Source organism: Pseudozyma flocculosa (assembly GCF_000417875.1).
Source record: "Pseudozyma flocculosa PF-1 unplaced genomic scaffold scaffold00006, whole genome shotgun sequence".
Classification (NCBI taxonomy): domain Eukaryota; kingdom Fungi; phylum Basidiomycota; class Ustilaginomycetes; order Ustilaginales; family Ustilaginaceae; genus Pseudozyma; species Pseudozyma flocculosa.
In genome coordinates, this window is record NW_006920874.1 from 331,325 (window position 1) to 347,688 (window position 16,364).

Here is a 16,364-nt window from a genome sequence, read left to right on the forward strand (position 1 = left end):
CTAGCCTGCTGGCCCGCTGGCAGGCCAGGAACCGCGTGGATCGCCCGCCAGCCGCGTCCAGAAATCGGAATCGGGCCCGCCGCTGCACCGCCTCGGTTTTCGGCCGCTTCCCGAATGACCTCATCCGTCGCCCTTTGCACCCCCTGCGAGCGCTGGCCCGCCGCGTCCGACGCTGTCACCGGGGTCGCCGACCCGAAGACCAGATAGCACCGCCTGGCCAGGCTCTGCTGACTTGTAGGCGATCGAGGTCGAGGTGTGGCGTGCGTAGGCAGCCCCTCCGCTCGTAGATCGTCGAGTTCGCTTTCGCTGCGGACACAGCTTCGACACGTAGACGGAGGACGGACGGCTGCCTGCTGGCTTGCTGGTTTGCCGTTTCGGCCAGCGAGTCCCGAGGGAGATGCACGAGCGTGCCAAGCGCTGCAGGAGCTCGACAGGAACGCGCCCACCCGCACCCGCACCCTCCCCTGCCTACAGTGAATACCGCGCGACCCGAAATAGCCCGTCCTGCGGACCCTGACCAGAGGAGATCCCAGCGCGACCCTGGGGGGAACACGAGACTAGCTAGGTCGACGACTACGCGACGACGACGGCAGCGACGGACTTTCACCTGCCTACCTGCCTACTGCCAAGCAAAGAAGTTGGCGAGAACGTGGACACCCCTTCGAGGCTGCTGATAGGGCGGGTGTGGGGTCAGGGTCCGCCTGCCTGTCTCTGTCTGAGCAGAGCAAGAAGTCTTGGCAACCCGGGGCATCCGGCCATCTCGAAGCAGCGGGGGATCGCAGAGGTGTAGCTGGTGGGCCGTTCTCGCCGCCTTGTCACCAGCATGCTCTCGACACTGATCACCTGGCTGGCTGCTACTCCCTTGGAGCACGTAACGAAACGTGGGGCCAGGATCGAGACTCGGGCAACGAATTGAGCACAGCGAATATTCTTCGAGACTCTCGCGCTGCACAGCCTCTCACGTCTTGCGAACATTCGAAGAAAGTCATACCAGATCGACGAGCCCGGGCTTGCGATGGGCTTCTCTGTCGATGCCTTCCATCTCGGTCCCGAGGTCGTTTCGGCGAAGGCTGCAGCACGGTGAAATGCAACAGATAGATCGACGGATGCGACTGCACTGCGAGCGACAGCGCCCTTCTGCCTCCCGGACCAGCTACTTCTACAGGACCGGTCCGCACTCTGCTCTGCTCTAATCTAGATCTCGAGCCTCTCGAGGGCGTAGGCGCCGACCAGCATGCTTTCCTCCCTCGCCTCGGCACGCCTCGTCTTCTGCACGCCCTCGGTGCCCAGGCCAATGCCTAGGCCACCGCCCGTCTCGGCCCTGGCCGCTGCGGCGCCCTTGCCGCCGGCCGCTACCTTCATGTTGCCCGCCGACATGGCCGCGCCGCCCGGTCCGACGTGGGCTGCCCCGCCTCGAGCGGCGGACGCAGCAGCAGCGCGCAGGCTCTCGACGCGCTTCTCCTCCTCGAGCTTGGCAAAGGCGGACAGCGGAGCCCCCAGAGTGATGAGGCTGTTGAGCCCCGACAGGTGAAGCTGGATCGTCTTGGACAGAGAGCGCAGGAGCTCGTGAGTCAATGGTGTCGAAATGAGCAGCGGGAAGTAGGTATCGAGCAGGTCGGTGGCAAAAGGCAGGACCTGCAGGACATGCGGACGGATCGGAAGCGGGAAAGCCAGGTCAGACACCTTGATCAAGCACGACTGGCGCGGCGAGCCAGGGCAATGGCGACTTACCAGGTCAACCGCCGGAACGTTGTCCGGCAGCTTGGCGCCGGCCTCGAGCGGCACCCTGACGGCGACGTCGAGCCACCCTTTGAGAATGCGCAGCAGGACGGCCACGTCGTCGACATCGTTGACCCGGGCCTTGAGCGTGCCGCGCAGCAACGGACGGGAGACGGCGATGGCGACAAAGCTTGCGAGGAACTCTACGGTGCTCGGCGGCTTTCCCTTGACCGCATTGTCGCCGCTGACGCCGTTGCCGTCGGCGGACTGAAGCCGCTTCTTGTCGGCCCTCAGGACCTCGATGAGCAGCAGGACCAGGTCGAGCTCGGACACGTCGGGAACGTGGCGGATGGCCAGCATGATGCTGAACCAGTCCGAACGCGCCCGCAGCCGAGCCAGAAGGCTGCCACCCGTGGCTGCCGAGGATCCGGAGAGCATCAGCGAGCTAACGGCCCGTCGCGTCAGCAGGTAGTGGACCACACCCTTGGCGTACGGCATCGCAGGCTTGCTGGCGTCCGGCAGGACGATGGGCAGCAGGGCCGAGACAAAGTTGTAGGGCAGGTCCACCTCGGGCGCGTTTCGAGAGCGCGCTCCCTTGCCAGACCGGCCTGCTTTGGCGGCGAAGACCTCGACTGTTGCCAAGATGCTCTCGATATCGTCCTCATCTTGCGCGCCGCGGACCTGACCATCCCCACTGGTATCGATGGTTGATCCGAGCCGCGCCTTCTCCTCGTTCTTCCAAGCTTCAAAAGCCGCGTCCATTTGGCCTGCCCGAGCCTTGCCGCCGTTGGAAGTGGAGATGCCCTCGAGCGTCTCGACGAGCTGACGTTGATGTTGGGACAGGCTGCCGTGTTTGCTGTGAGCCCCATCCTTGCTCTGCGACGCAGCGACGGCATCGGCAGCAGAGTCCGGGGCGTCGGCGGTCCAGATGCGTGTCAGCTCGCCCTTGCCCATGGCATGTCTAAGCACGCTGTAGTCCGGCACGACGAATGGCAAGGCGAGCAAGTTGACTCGCGACGATGGCGTCTCGTCTGCCGCCGCCGACAAAGCACCTGAGCCCCTCGGTGGATCGAGCTGAATGATGGCCATGGACCCGGCCACCCTGGACGCGCTGATCGACGGGGGAACGCCCAGGCGGCTCTGAGAACCCGGCGACATGGCCCAGTCAATCTGTGTGAGAACTGCCTCGACCTCGAGGTCGAACAAGAGCGCCACCACCCGCTCCTTTTGACCTCTGCCACCGTCCGCCGTGGCATTCCTGCTCTGCGGAGCGGCAACGAGCAGCACGTGGTCCTTGCTCAGAGGGAGCACGGCAGCCGGCAATGCTCCGCTGGATGCATGCGCAAAATTTGCCAGCTTGACCCGCTTCCACTGGGAGAGGGTGGGCTGGCCCGCGGCAAGGCTCAATCTGGCCGACACCAGCTCGCCGGCGCGGGTCAGCGCGACGAGGCGGCCGTCACCGTAGACTTGCAAGTCGAGCAGCTTGCTAGCGTCTCCGACCTCCGTGAGAGCAAGAGTGCCGAGTGCGATCGTTCGCAGGCGAGCATCGGCTGCCTCGTCGACGGGACGGAGGAGCGCGCTGATCGAAACGGTGGCCACGCCAGTCGGGCTCGGTCCCGCAGCGTCCTGCCGCCCTTCGGCCTCGTCAATGACTTCGATGGCCGACTTGCGGCCCTTTTTCTTGTTCTTTTTGCCCGAAGCCGCGGATGCGCCGCTGGAAGGCGCAGCGACTGCCGATGAGATGGCGATGCGGAGCCCTTGGAGGGTACCTTCTTCGATCCTTGAGGTGCCGGCCACGAGGGGCTGAGCAGCGGTGGGGTCGAGCAACGAGACGTGGAGATGCGCCAGTGATTCGCTCGCGGCGCTCGGAACGGTCTGCATCACTCTAAACGCGGAGGAAGCCGCCGAAGAGGCTTGCGAGGTCTCGTCTTGCAGCCCAAGAGCGTGGGAGAGGACGGCAAGACTGCCATCCGAGAGGGTCGCCACCAGGTGGCCGCTGCACAGGACGTGCAGCAGCGAGACTGAGCCCTCGACGAGGGCGACTTCCTTGCGGACGGCGCCATCCGCGGTGCCCTTGCCCTTGGTCGAGAGCTCCTCGGTAAAGGCCCACACTTCGGCCTTGACCGGCTCATCAGATGGCGAGACCGTCGAAGCGGCGGACGACGCCTTGGTCCTGACACCAAAGTAGGTGGTTCTGAGCGACCGGTTGCCCGACCGTGGCCGGAGCACCACAAGAGGTGCTGTGCAGATTTGATCCGAGGGCGAGAGCGTAAAGCTCTGCACCGGCGTCTGGGTCAAGGGCTGCAGCGACATGCGATACGGCCGGAGGTGCAAAGACAAGGAGGCTCAGCGATCAAGGGGCTCAGCGATCAAGGGGCTCAGCGATCAAGGGGCTCAGCGATAGAGGCAGGCGGGGAGGCACCATCGACTCACGTTGATCAGCGAAACCGACTGGCCGGCGATGGCGACGGGCAAGATGCCCTTGAGCCTGCGCACGCTACGGCCATCGCTCGAGAGCTTGTAGGAAGCGCCGATAGCCGCCTGGGATCGGCGCGCGGACGAGGAAGCGAGTGTCGGCAGAGGTCCGACGTGATGCGCGCTGGAGGCGGCGAGGGGATGCGATACGAGATTGGTGGGCAGCTGGAGGCCGGGCGTAGGCTGGGTGGGCGCCGGCATCTTGGCAGGGCGAGGCTGACCGACGTCCAGGCTCCGCACGGGCTGCGAGACGCTTCAAGGGGGACCGGACCGATCGGAAGAAGCCGAAGGAGGTCAAGGAGCGTAGTAGGCGGACGGCAAGCAAAGCAAATGTGATGTGCGGCTGGAGACTGCGTGGTCCAAGTGTCGGCGGATGTGATGTGGTGTGGATCGTATTCCAACGAGCTGGTCGAGCCAGACGGGCGGACCATCGGCAATCCCGAGGCTTCCTTCTTGGCGAGCGGCGGCCGCAAAAAAATTTGATGAGGCGCGGGCCCATGGGGTAACAGGTTCGGAACTCGGACTCGACCGACGCTCACGACCTGGCCCTGGGCTGGCTGCGCTGGCTGCGCTGGCCTGCGCTATCTAGGCGCCACCCAGAGGGCCGGTCGTCGGCTGTACACCTGCCCGATTTGCCTCTCTCGTGTCGCAGGCCCGCCTCGTCTGGCCCGCCATCCCTGCCTCGTCTCGCCTCGTCTGAAGTGAGCAACAAAGTCGCATGAAGGCGCGAGGGTAGACCCAGGGCAAGCGACCATGCATGTTTGATCACTTTGGACGAAGAGGGAAGGCAGGTAGGGCCGTACCGCGTGCCCACCGGTCCAGGACGAGCGCAGGACGGATCCCGAAGAGCCCCTTCGCCGCGCCGAAGCGGAAGGGGTGCATTGTCGACCGTATGCGTGCGTGGTGATTCTGCACCCGACGAGGGAAGGCATGATGGCGAGCAAGCACGCAGGCAGCCGTGTAGCGTACGTAGAGCACGACCTGGCGGCTATTGGGTCCCGGACTGGACAAAGCAAGAGTAGGCTAGGGCGCGCTGCCTACTGTAGCTGTCACGACGTCGTACCACGCAGGCTAAGGCGGTTGGGCGCAAGGCCAGGCGGAGCCCGTCCGAAGCAGGCGTGCCGCGGCCATGGTCGGCCCGGCAGCCGACATCTCTCCTCCCGACCTCTTCCAGCCCCTCCCTCCCTCTTCCTCTCTTCCTCTCTTCCTCTCTTCCTCTCTTCCTCTCTTCCTCTCTTCCTCTCTCTGTCTCCTTGTCCTTGCTTGCTTGCTTGCTTGTTCTCCTCGCCCGGAGTCGTATGACCACGGCGGCCATCGCCTTCGGCCTTTGCACATTCTTGCGACTGCCTGCCTGCCTGGTTGTCTTTACCACGGTTGGGTCGTCGCGTCTGCAGACGCGACTTGCAGCCGTTGAGAGGGCGTACTCACGGAACGCAGACGCCGAGTCGTCAAGAGTACTCGGAGGGGCGCAGACGGGGGCCGAACCCAGCTGATACGGCACGCACGCTGGCCCAGGGCTGGCCTGCCCAGACCAGCAGGCCTCGTTCGTCTGCGTGGGTGCCGGCGACGGTGGGTGCGTGGGTGCGTGGGTGGGTGCCAAATGGGCCCACACAAGCGCGGGCGAGGGAGGTGTAGGATGCCGCGAGGCCCGGCCTGCACGCCCGGCCAAAGGGAAAAAGCAAGCAGCAAGCAAGCAAAGTAGACAGAGCGCGGGCCGGCCCTTTCTTTCGTCCTTTCTTTTTTTGGCGAGCGAGGTGCAGGTGCAGCAGCCTAACCTGCACCCTCACCAGCCGCCGACTCGACCGGCCTGGCAGTCAGGCCAAGCTAAGGCTAGGGCGCCTTGCTTTGCCGGCCTCGCTCTCTGTCTACAGAGACCTCGCACCTCGCTCGCGCTTGCCTGCTTGTGGCCCTCTGCCTGCTTGCCCTGCCTTGCTTGCTTGCTTGCGCTGGAGCCCCCTGGCCTCTCACCCTTCCCGAGCCGAGTCTCGCTCCTCTGCCCCCTCCCCCCCTCAGCCTTCCCCTTTCCATCTTCCATCACACCGACCGCTGCTGTCGACAGCACAAGCAGCAGAGAAGCCACCCTTGCATCCCGGCGCTCGTCGCGCTCGTTCCATCTCTTGTCCTCCCGACTCCGACCCTCTCTACCCTGGCTTGCCTCTTGCCCACGACCTAATCGCCACGATCACGAACATCGACCAGCCCACCAAGCCTCTACGATCCCGCACCGACCGCCAGAATCATCTCCACCGCTCATTCTGCGCCCTACTTACGCCACGTTCCTTGGCCCCTCTCGCGCCCAGCACCGCCGCGGCCTACTTCGCGTGGTTGACGACTCAGTCTTTCATCCTCCACGGTTCGCCCCTCGACCATACCACTGCAGCAGGCTTTCAGCACGCCAGGCCTACCCCCATACCGGCTCCGAGCATTGCTCTTCCCACTTCGAGGGAGGATTTGCGAGCTGAGCTTACAGAACAGCTCGCTTTGAGACTACCCGACCATCGAGGGCGAGGATACGGGCACTCGCCTTCGCTATACTGCCAGCCCGGCACCTTTCGGCCATGGTCCCGCCCATTAGCGGCCGCAGCGCCGCTACCGACGTGCCTTCCTACATCAGCGCGAGGGCAGCCAACGCCCTCATCTCGGAGAACCGACCCACTCGAATCCAGGCCGAGACGCTTCTCGTCCTGAATCGCCTGCTCGATGAGCTGCTCCTCCTCATCCTCAGCTCCGCCAGAAGTTTGGCCACCGATCGGATCAAGACAGACGGCATGCTCAGGGTCCTCGGCAACAATCTTCTTGCAAAGGACGCGGTGCTCGAGGCGGAACTCGAGCTCCGCAGCTACCTCGACGGGAAGAGGGCCGAGGGCGCAAAGATCCCACTGGGACTGATGGCGACCTCGAGGCTGGACGGGACTGAGGATTTCCCGGTGACGAGCGCTTATAATGCTGTGAGTCGCAATGGGGTTCGATCCGGATACACGGTGATGGGCAAGTTCGAAAGCGTCTGACATGCAGACCGTTGCCTCATTTGCCCTGCTGCATCTTGCCCTCAGCTGCGCATCCGATGCCAGTACTACTCTACCCTCGGCGATCGCGAGGACGACAGCGCCGGCACCGACCAAAATATCATGAGCAACGACGGAAGGCCTATCGCCACCATCACGCCCGGCGTCGCCATCTACGTGACCGCCCTGCTCGAGTTTGTGGGCGAACACGTGCTTCAAAACGTGGCTCGAGTCATAGAGCGGGACAACTCAGACGAGGCGAGCCTCTATGACCTCAAGGCCGCCCTGGCCGAGGACGAGCTCCTCGCCGGTCTCTTCAACAAGATGGCCATCAAGGCCGAAGTCGAGCGCCGGATTGAAATCTCACACGGCCGGCGGAACAGGAGGCTCAACGGATCGGGTCTGCCCGACGATCTCGGCAAGGGCGGCAAGGGCGAGGCTCGGGCCGTCAAGCCGTGGCAGGTTCCGACCGAAAATGAGCTCGATGAGGCCGCTGCACCTGCGCGCTTCTCCGCTCGCCGTGCCTCGGTCCAGCCCGTCGCGCGCGGAAGCCGACAAGACTCCCATCACGAGAGGGCCAGCTCGAGCGGCCACTCCTACACACAGGGCGTCCTGGAGTCCAGCGAAAGCGTGTCTCACAGCAGCACGAACCCGTCGCTTAGCACCGCTGCCACCTCGGTGACAGGATCCGGATCCATCGGCCCGGCTGGATCCATCGACGGCCGCTCCGGCATGTCGAGGCGTCAGAGCTCGGACAAGGGCTGGACTGGCGTCTTTGGCCAGATGAAGCGCCGCAACAGCCAGCGGCAGAGCTCAGACGTTGCGTCTGGGTCATTCGGCAGGACGCTCTCGCCCTCCGACGCTCTTGCTTCGCAGAACGACGAGTCGGCTCTCGAGCCCGAAGACGTGAGTCCCCCACCGCTACGCTGGCCCTACAATCCGCGTCGATTGCTTTGGGCTCTAGCCGGCGCCGTTCTATTCGATCATGTCACACCAACGCCCATTTTTGCCTTTGCCTTGATGCTCCTAGGATTTCGAGGCCTTGATGCTGTCAGGTCAGACCATGAAGGTGTCCCTCACGCCCAACCGCCTACGCACAATCGAGGTGAGCGAAGAACTGATCGCCCTGCGACTCGATTTCGGACGCACTGCTGACACGGCATGTTCGCCGATCCCCGTCACAGGTCGCGAAACAGGAGGCCGACGCCAAGATGAACGCGCGCCGGAGGCCGGGTGCGATGGTCTCACCTCTGCGAGACGACTTCGCCGGCGTGAACCGTAACTCGACTCCCTCGCCGGCTCGCCGGGCGAGTGTCCAGCTGACCGAGCCTGTCGACACAGGGGAAGGCTTCAAGTTGACGCGGCGGCCCAGCTCCCGCGGAAGCCTGCAGGCGCCGTCGTCGTGGTCAACGCATCCCGAGCGCAAGTTCGGGTCGCAGCCGCCTTCGTCGTATCGAAGCCCCTCACCAGCCCTTGTCTCGCCCAAATATAATGGATCGGGTGCCGGCGATGACGATCTGGAGTCTGTCGGACACGCCAGCACGAGCGCGGCCAGCCGCAAAATGCAGCCGCGCGAAGGCCAGGTCGATCGCGGCACGTCGTCGCAGGACATGGTCGATTTCCTTCGGTCTGCTCCATCGCACGACACAACGTCCTCGCACGGCAGCCTCCGCTTGAGTGAGAGCGGATCCGACGGCTCGAGGAAGGTCGGCGTCAGCAACCGGGTCCGCAACCTGTTTGGTCGTAAGGCCAGCGTCAATGGCAAGGACGTGTTGTCCTCCCCGCCTCGCGCCTCGGTCAGCAGCATGCGAGACGACGCCCAGTCGACATCAGGCCAGATTTCGCCCTCGGGCGGGTCGAGCATCGTCTCGCACGCCGAGCATGCCCGCAGCTCTTCACCGCTCATGGCAGGCTCCATGGGAAGGCGGACGACGGTCGGGCAGCATGCAGATCCGGCCATGTCGGGCGAAGCGGCTCGGCGCGGGCCATCCTTCCACGCCTCGAGACCATCTTCGTCGGCGGGATCTGTTGCCTCTCCGGTGCAAGTCACCGTCACCAATACCGTCCCTGGCGTGGACCAGCCAGCGCTAGCAGCCACTAGTGCTGCCGGAGCGACCCCGACTGACGCCCGCAGCCGCGCTGGTACCGCCCGGGCCGACTCTCAGAGCACGATCGATGATCGCAGGAGCATCAACGAGCGGCAGGGACGGGCCAGCCCGGCCCTCGTCGGTCTCTACGAAGAGACGAAACAGCCGCGGCCTCGGACGCCGCCTTCGCCGCGAGCACGGCAACGGCAGGACGAGCTGCCGAGTCGCAAAGTTCCGTGGGGCTACAATCGCTACTCGGCCAGCGGTCACGGACGCGCCGAAGGCGACAGCTCCGGGACGCCTACGTCTGATAAGCGGCGGAGCATTGGCTACCAGAGCTCCAACGGGCATGGTGGCGCGAGCTACCGCACCACACGCGCATCAACCGAGAATGGCGATGTGCCCGGCCATGCACAGCTGGACGAAAGTTCAGTGACCCATGGCGCTGGTGGCGGCCACAACGTCAGCGGACGCACGCCCACGCTATTCTACACACACAATGGACGGCGGGGATCGGGCGCGCAGAGCTCTCTGGCCGCCAGCCGCGACAGCAGCTCGTTTATGGCGCACCAACGGCCTCCATCCCATGTCATCCTGATGCTGGCCGAGCTCGAGAAGCAGATGCGGGACTGCAGCTCGGTCGAAGAGTGCCGCGCCCTCATTGGCAGAGCGCTTTCGGGGAGCGCCACCGGTGCCGGCAACGGGCCCACCGCCAACGGCACCAGCGATCTACACGAGACTGGCTCCTCTGTCCACCACGGCAGCATTGCCGACATCCCAGACGAGGAGTCTAGCGTGCATGGCGCACACTCATCGTCCTTGTCCCGTGAAGCCAGCGCCGGCACCGATCGTCCGCAGGCCAGGTACGCCGCTGCCGATGCACCTCGACGGCCTGCCGATGAGCTCGAGGCTACCCGTGTCGCGGCACCGACCTCGCTCGAGGCTTGCGACCAGAACCTCGTCGTTGCCTGGCTCCTCGGTGGAGACGAGGTGCCGTCGTTCCATGCGGATCCGCCTTCGCCAATGCAGCGCGAGGCTGACTCCGCTGCCGACGAACGCAAGTCGGGCATCAACGGAGGCAAGTCGCCGCGCGGACCGTACACCGCCGTCACTTCCAAGGCGAGGATGGGCAGCGTCGTCTCGCTCGCCTCCAATTACCGAGATGCGAGCGAGGGCGCCGAGATTGACGAAGAGCAGTGAGGCGAGGGGAAGGAGCCAGGAGGACGAGGGGCGGGAGACCTCCCTTCACGTCCTCTCCGCCCGGCACCCCAATGATTCTTTGACGACTACGGCTTGCGCGTCCCTCTTGATGTTCTTGTTCTGTTTGTTCTGTAGCCACGCTCATGCTGCCCACCCCCACCATACCCTGCCGCCTGCCGCTACACATCGCTCCGTCTACTCTGTCGCTCGTCAGGGGGGATCGACGACGCAGGGTCGTCGTCTCAACGTCTGCCCCTGTTGCCTTTGTCCTTTAAAACCACCCATCGCTCCGCCCACGTTGGCGTCTTAGTTAATCCTGGGGTCAGAAGTCGTCGACTGTGCGCATCCGTGCGTGGCCACAGCAGACGGGCGCGACCAGTGTCGTTCCCGCCTGTTCTCGGACGAGGCCAGGGAGGGGGAGTGTCCCGTACGAGCTTACGAGGTGCGTGGGGGCGCATCACGCCGGCTCGCTTTCTGCGGGGTGTCAAGATACAGCATGCATGTAAGCTTGCATGATAGCAGCAGGGAAACTTTAGAGGTGCCTCGTGTTATACCTGATGGTCCACTATCCCTGCTGTAGGTAGAGCTCAATACCTTGCTGTGAAGCAACAGTATGGCCTGCCACAGGCCCTAGTGTGACAGACTTGCCTGCATGGAAGACTCGGTCCAGGCCAAGTAGGCTTGAACAAGAAGAGCCGAGGAACAGGAAAGGAGCTCTGTGTATCCAGCGGCCTTTCGGTGATTGAGGGCAAGCTCCCCAATCCGAGCGACATCCCAAGATGCCTTTGGGTATTGTTCCTTGAGGAATATGAAAAGAGAAAAGGTGTTGGTGTAGTTGTGAGGTGCAGCAGGCTTGGCCAGAGGCACGTTGAAGGTGTTGGCATGGTCGCGAGGCTTGGCAGGCTCCTTGGCAGTCTCCAAGCTGGGCAGAGCAGTGGTCATTGTACAGCAGTAGCTGTTAGGCCGGGTTCTGAGGCAGCAGCGCAAATGGACAAAAGACCGTTGCGCCAACTAGACCACCGAGTGGTGGGCTAGCTGGCAGAGCGTTGGTAAGGAGCACTCCACCCGGCATTCTTGGAACCGCACGTGCTTGGGCGTAACAGTAGCCTAGCAGATTGTCTAATGCAGAGGCGCCACCTACAACTGGCAGTCCAAAAGCATGGGGGTGAAGCTGAGGGAACACACTTTGTGTCCAGGCATAGTGCTTGCTGTGCTGCCAACAACAGCAGGCTGATGCAGCTGGAGAGGTCTTGCTGGTTCTGAGCAGCCCTGTCTGTCTGTTTGGGATCCAAGAGACTGATGATGCTGAAAGCTGAGCTGAGCAGCATAGGCCCTTGAGAGAGCCAATGGGCATGACTCCTCCCTCCTCTTCTTCCTTTGTGCAAGCTTGGTGCAGCAAAGGGCCTCTGCCATCAGCCTGGCCCCATAGCATCAGCCTGCATCTGCTGTAGACCCTGGGCAAGGACCAGGGCTGTGTGCCTACCAGTCAACACTGACCTGAATGAAGTGCCAGTGTGTCTGCACAGCTGCAAGCCTCCTGTTGTCATCCATCTTGTCCTGACCCTGATCTCACAGCTGCGTTGGCATCTATCATTGAGTACTTTGATGAGCTTGTTCGTCAGTCTGAAAGGGCCGTTGGCAAGGGTCAGCCGACAGGTTGATGCTTCAGCGGCAATGGCCTTGCTAGTTTCAGAGGCATGATGCAGGCAGGGTCGGGGGGTCCAGGGTCACTACCGGCCTTTTTGCCATCTTCAACACGCAGCCTTCATCGTTCTCACCTTCTTCTTGTATCCCGAGACAAAAGGACCGACACTCAAATTGGTCGACAAGCTGGTACGTACCCTGGCCATTGCGCCACGCTGCCTTGAGAGAGCAAAGAAGCGCCAAGGAGACACTGATGCCGCCTGCCGTCCATCCCGTCTCTCCCACCCCGCACGGCGCATGGTTCATCAGACCTGGACATGCGGTGGTACGACCTCCCTGCTGCTGCCGAACCGGGGTCTAGTCTGGTGCCGTGAGGTGCAGTTCAAAGGATGGGGACTCTGTCGAACATGAATTCCATACTGGCTCTGAAAGAGGGCAAGAGGTCGAAGAGCGACATCATGACATTGGTGGCTCGAGAAGGGGAGGGAGGATACATGTACAAGACCGAAAGACGGGGACGAGGGTGTCGGAGTGGTATAGCATCGGACCCGACCGGGACCGGGAGACAGGAGCGGAGCGGTGAGAGGTCGTCCAAGAGCCCAAGGCGAGGGCGACTGAGGGGAGCGGTCTCGAGTCACTTTCTGGATACATAGCGGGGTTGGTTGCGCAGGACGATTCGGGAGCGGGCGGCGCGGGGCGGGGGATGGGGTCAAAAGGGGAGAATCGACGAGCCTGTCGTGTCTGGTCGTGCTTTGAGCTGATCAGGACCGGATGCGGGACAAAAGATGGCGTTGCGACGTCAGCAACAAGGTAAGATAGAGGTCTGGCGCGGATCGGGAGCGAGCGGGCGGGCAGTGAGGCAGGCAGGCAGGCAGGCAATCAGCACTCACCGCTTCGCCGACGGCGTGGGCGTGCCCGGTCTCGGCGTCGCTGTCGATGGCGTAGCACAGGTAGAGAGTGTCGGCGCTGATGGGTCAAAGGAAGCGGACAGCCAAGGAGGGAGACGTCAGTCGAGCATGCACTCTCGGCCCTCCGACACCGTCCACCGGCAGCGCACTCACGCATTCGTCAAGACGTCGGCGCAGAGCCGCAGCGTCCAGTAGGGCACCACGGCGCACAGCAGGCCCACGAGCGGCGCGTCGGCGGGGACGTGGAGCTGGTGCGCGCTGAACAGGAACCCAGCGATGCCGCACAGGAACGAAAGCGCGATGGCCGTCAGGTCGAGCACGAGGTTGATGATCAAACCTGCAGATCGTCAAGGAGGGCATGACAAGCCGGTGCGCATGGTCAGTACCGGCGGAGGGCACAAACACAACAGTGCACGCTCGGCAGGGCTGCCCGCGCCGACTCACCTTCCAAGGCGCCACGCATGCCACGGCGTCCGACCGTTTGCACGCTCTTCTTGGTGGCCGCCCAAAAGCCCTCGCCCGTGATGCCGACGTAGACCAACGTCAGGTTGCTGAAGCCCTGTACCAGCGTGCCCAGCCCGGCGAGAAAGGCGACGACGTGCGTCAGGGGCTGCAGCAGCTTGGGCGTCCGCCGCTGGGCCGTTGCCTCCGACGCCCGCCTTGCAGTCTCGGCGATGACGGTGAGCGTCCTGACGATGGACAAGATCAAGGCGGCGAGGCAGATGCTGCCGAGCGCAGGGCCCGTGGCCCGGGCAAACGAGGCGCGCACGATCTCGGTGGGATCCGGCTCTGCCGAAGGTTGACTGCCAGCAGACCTCGATCGACCCGCCGACGCAGCAGTGTTGGGCCCGTAGGCCCCCGGCGCCGAAGGCCCGGGTCCGTAGATGGAGTCGCCGTCGTCCTCGCCGTAGACGTAGTCGCTGTGTTCGTCGTCCGGCTGCCGCTTGTCGGTGCCGGCCTGGCCTTCCTGACCTCTTGCCGCAGAGTTTCGGTGAAAGTACCAGTGGCTCACCACGCCCGCCACCGTGACCCTCTGGACGCCTCGGAGCACCGCCCAGGTCCAGAGCCATGTCGCGAGAGTGGCCCACGCGAGCCACGCCGCCCGCCTGTCCGTCTTCCACTCGACAGAGTCGCCGACCGGCTTGCTAAAGTGGCCGACCAAGAAGAGGCGGGTGAAGATGAAGAGGAAGGGGATGGTGAGGACCAGAAACGCGCCGAGGGAGGCCACCGAGAGGACGAGGAGAGCCGGGTGGTCGAGAACGATGCCGCAGCAAAGTTCGATGACCGCGATCGACTTGTTGAGCGCCTTGCGCCGCGACCAAACCATCCGCGCAAAGACGACCGCCAGGCCCAGCGGGATGATGGAGATGACCCGCAGACCGGTGGTGCTCCAGCCGCCTCCGCTCCAACCCTCGTCGTCATAGATGAAGCTTCCGGCTAGCGCCCAGGTCCAGCCCAGCCCGAGCACGATTGGGACCGCCATTAGGCCGGTCCGCAGAATCTGAGCGCCTCCCAGCCGGCCGAAGTTGCGCAAAAGCAAGAGATTGCCGAGCCCTGCGCCGAACGCAAAGAGCGTCATGAGGATGAGGATCGGCAGCGACCGCGTTATCGTGTAGTACGACGACGGCCGGGTCTTGGGCGTCTTGGGCGGCGAGGGCGAATTGACGCCCCAGCTCATGGCAAGCCCAAAGAGCACGATGGCGGCGACGGCGCCCGCGAAGCACACGATGGCCGTCTTGTCTTTGTATTTGCCGACGGCGAGTCGGTTTGCCCAGGGGCCCCAGCCGGATCGAGCCGGAGGAGAGGGGTAGACGTAGATGGCGGTGTCCTCTTCGTCCTTGCGTGCGATATCGTCTCGGTCAGAGCCCATGACCGAGCCCTCGTCGCTCTCCGACTCCGAGGAGCGGCGGCCGTGGTGGCGCGAGCCGCCGAGGGGAAGCAACGGGTCCCGCATCGTCGACGACATGTTGCGTGTGCGGTTGCGATTGACCTGTGGCCGCTTGGAGGACCGGTGAGTCTTCCGATGTTGCCGCGGCCGTCCGTCGTCCGTCTCGGTCCCCGAGTCTGTGACCGAGGATGCCGAGATCGAGGTCGAGCGAGACCGAGAAAGGCCGCTGAGCTCCCCCTCTGACTCGTCCTCCTCGTCGTAGATGCTATAGAGGCCCGGACCCCGCGATCGGTGCCCTCCACGCTCCCGGCTCCTGCGTCCGGGCTCATGTTCGACGTGATGGGAAGCGGACGAGGTTCCGTACCGGGACGCAGGGGCCGAGCCCTCCTCGTCGAGATCTGGGTCGCGGTAGATGTCGTTAGGCAGCCGGGAGAGGCTGGACCCTGCTTCTTTGCGACCTCTGCCGCCCCGGCCTTGGCTGTTCTGCCGGCCTTTGCCCTTCCGATCGGCGGGCAAGACCGACTCAGCAATGGAGCCGTGAGCCAGCCACCCTTTGGCCCTGCCCATGACCTGGGCCGGGGAGAGCTGATGTCCGGCCGCTGACGCTGCGGATGCAGGCTGTGCGTAAATGCGCGAAGGGGACGTGGCAGAGGATCGGCCGGCGACGCTGCCACGACCGCGGCTCTCGGCGATGCTAGAGGACTCGTCGCGGTCGAGGTCGCCATCGGCGAGGAAAGGATCCTGCGTGTCGCCCCCGGTGGCGGCGCTGGCGTTGCCACGGGTGCGCTCTTGTCGCCTCTCATCCTCGTGGCTGGGATGCAGCCCCTCTGAGCCAGTGCTCGCGCCAAGGCGAGATGCGATGTCCGTCATTCGCCTCTCGTCTCTCCACAGGTCGACGTCCTCCTCGTCGTCGATCTCGCGGATGAGCGAGTCCCTGACTCCACCGCCTCCGCCAGCATTGCCTCCTGTCCCCCGTCCGCGCCCCGCGCCGATGAACGAGGCAGGCCCGTACCTGCTGGCGCCAGTCAGGCTGTGAAGCAGCCCGCTCTGGTGAACGGGCCTGCCGTGGTGTTTATGGACGGATGGCGCTGGCGGTAATCCGTCGGAGCTCGAGAGGCTGTACTCGGGTCCGTACGGGTCGTTGCGGTCATGGGAGAAGGGGGCACCAGTGACGGACGCCTGACCGTAGAAGAGGGGCTCTTGGGAGGCGTCGGTAGCAGTGTCATCGATCTGGCCTGGTCTGATGGATGCGCCGAGACCGGAGGCGAGGAAGCGGGATGCGTAGGTCGAGAGGGAGGCCATTGTCGGACTGGCTCGCTGGGCGGGCCCAGTTGGTGTCGAGGAGCGGCAGCGGATAGCCGGAATGTAGGCGTGATGGAATGGCCCGTCAAAGTGTCGGTTGGAGGCCGGGAGGGGCCGTAGACGGGAGCAGGCCAGG

At 64.2% G+C, this 16,364-nt stretch overlaps 3 protein-coding genes across 3 annotated transcripts; 1 reads left to right on the forward strand and 2 right to left on the reverse strand.

Annotated features, from left to right (window-relative positions):
- Positions 1–1,194: 1,194 nt before the first annotated feature.
- Positions 1,195–4,395, reverse strand: PFL1_02235 (uncharacterized protein; the record flags this gene model as incomplete). The annotated part of the gene is made up of 3 exons (XM_007879748.1): positions 1,195–1,635; positions 1,732–4,020; positions 4,153–4,395. 3 exons carry the CDS (start codon positions 4,393–4,395, stop codon positions 1,195–1,197), a joined length of 2,973 nt encoding a protein of 990 aa, XP_007877939.1.
- A 2,357-nt stretch (positions 4,396–6,752) lies between these two features.
- Positions 6,753–10,486, forward strand: PFL1_02236 (uncharacterized protein; the record flags this gene model as incomplete). Its single annotated transcript, XM_007879749.1, has 4 exons — positions 6,753–7,142; positions 7,248–8,105; positions 8,230–8,304; positions 8,384–10,486. The coding sequence occupies 4 exons, from the start codon at positions 6,753–6,755 to the stop codon at positions 10,484–10,486; spliced, it is 3,426 nt and encodes a 1,141-aa protein (XP_007877940.1).
- A 2,353-nt stretch (positions 10,487–12,839) lies between these two features.
- On the reverse strand, positions 12,840–16,228 carry PFL1_02237 (uncharacterized protein; the record flags this gene model as incomplete). Its single annotated transcript, XM_007879750.1, has 4 exons — positions 12,840–12,887; positions 13,021–13,096; positions 13,192–13,375; positions 13,483–16,228. The coding sequence occupies 4 exons, from the start codon at positions 16,226–16,228 to the stop codon at positions 12,840–12,842; spliced, it is 3,054 nt and encodes a 1,017-aa protein (XP_007877941.1).
- Positions 16,229–16,364: the final 136 nt, after the last annotated feature.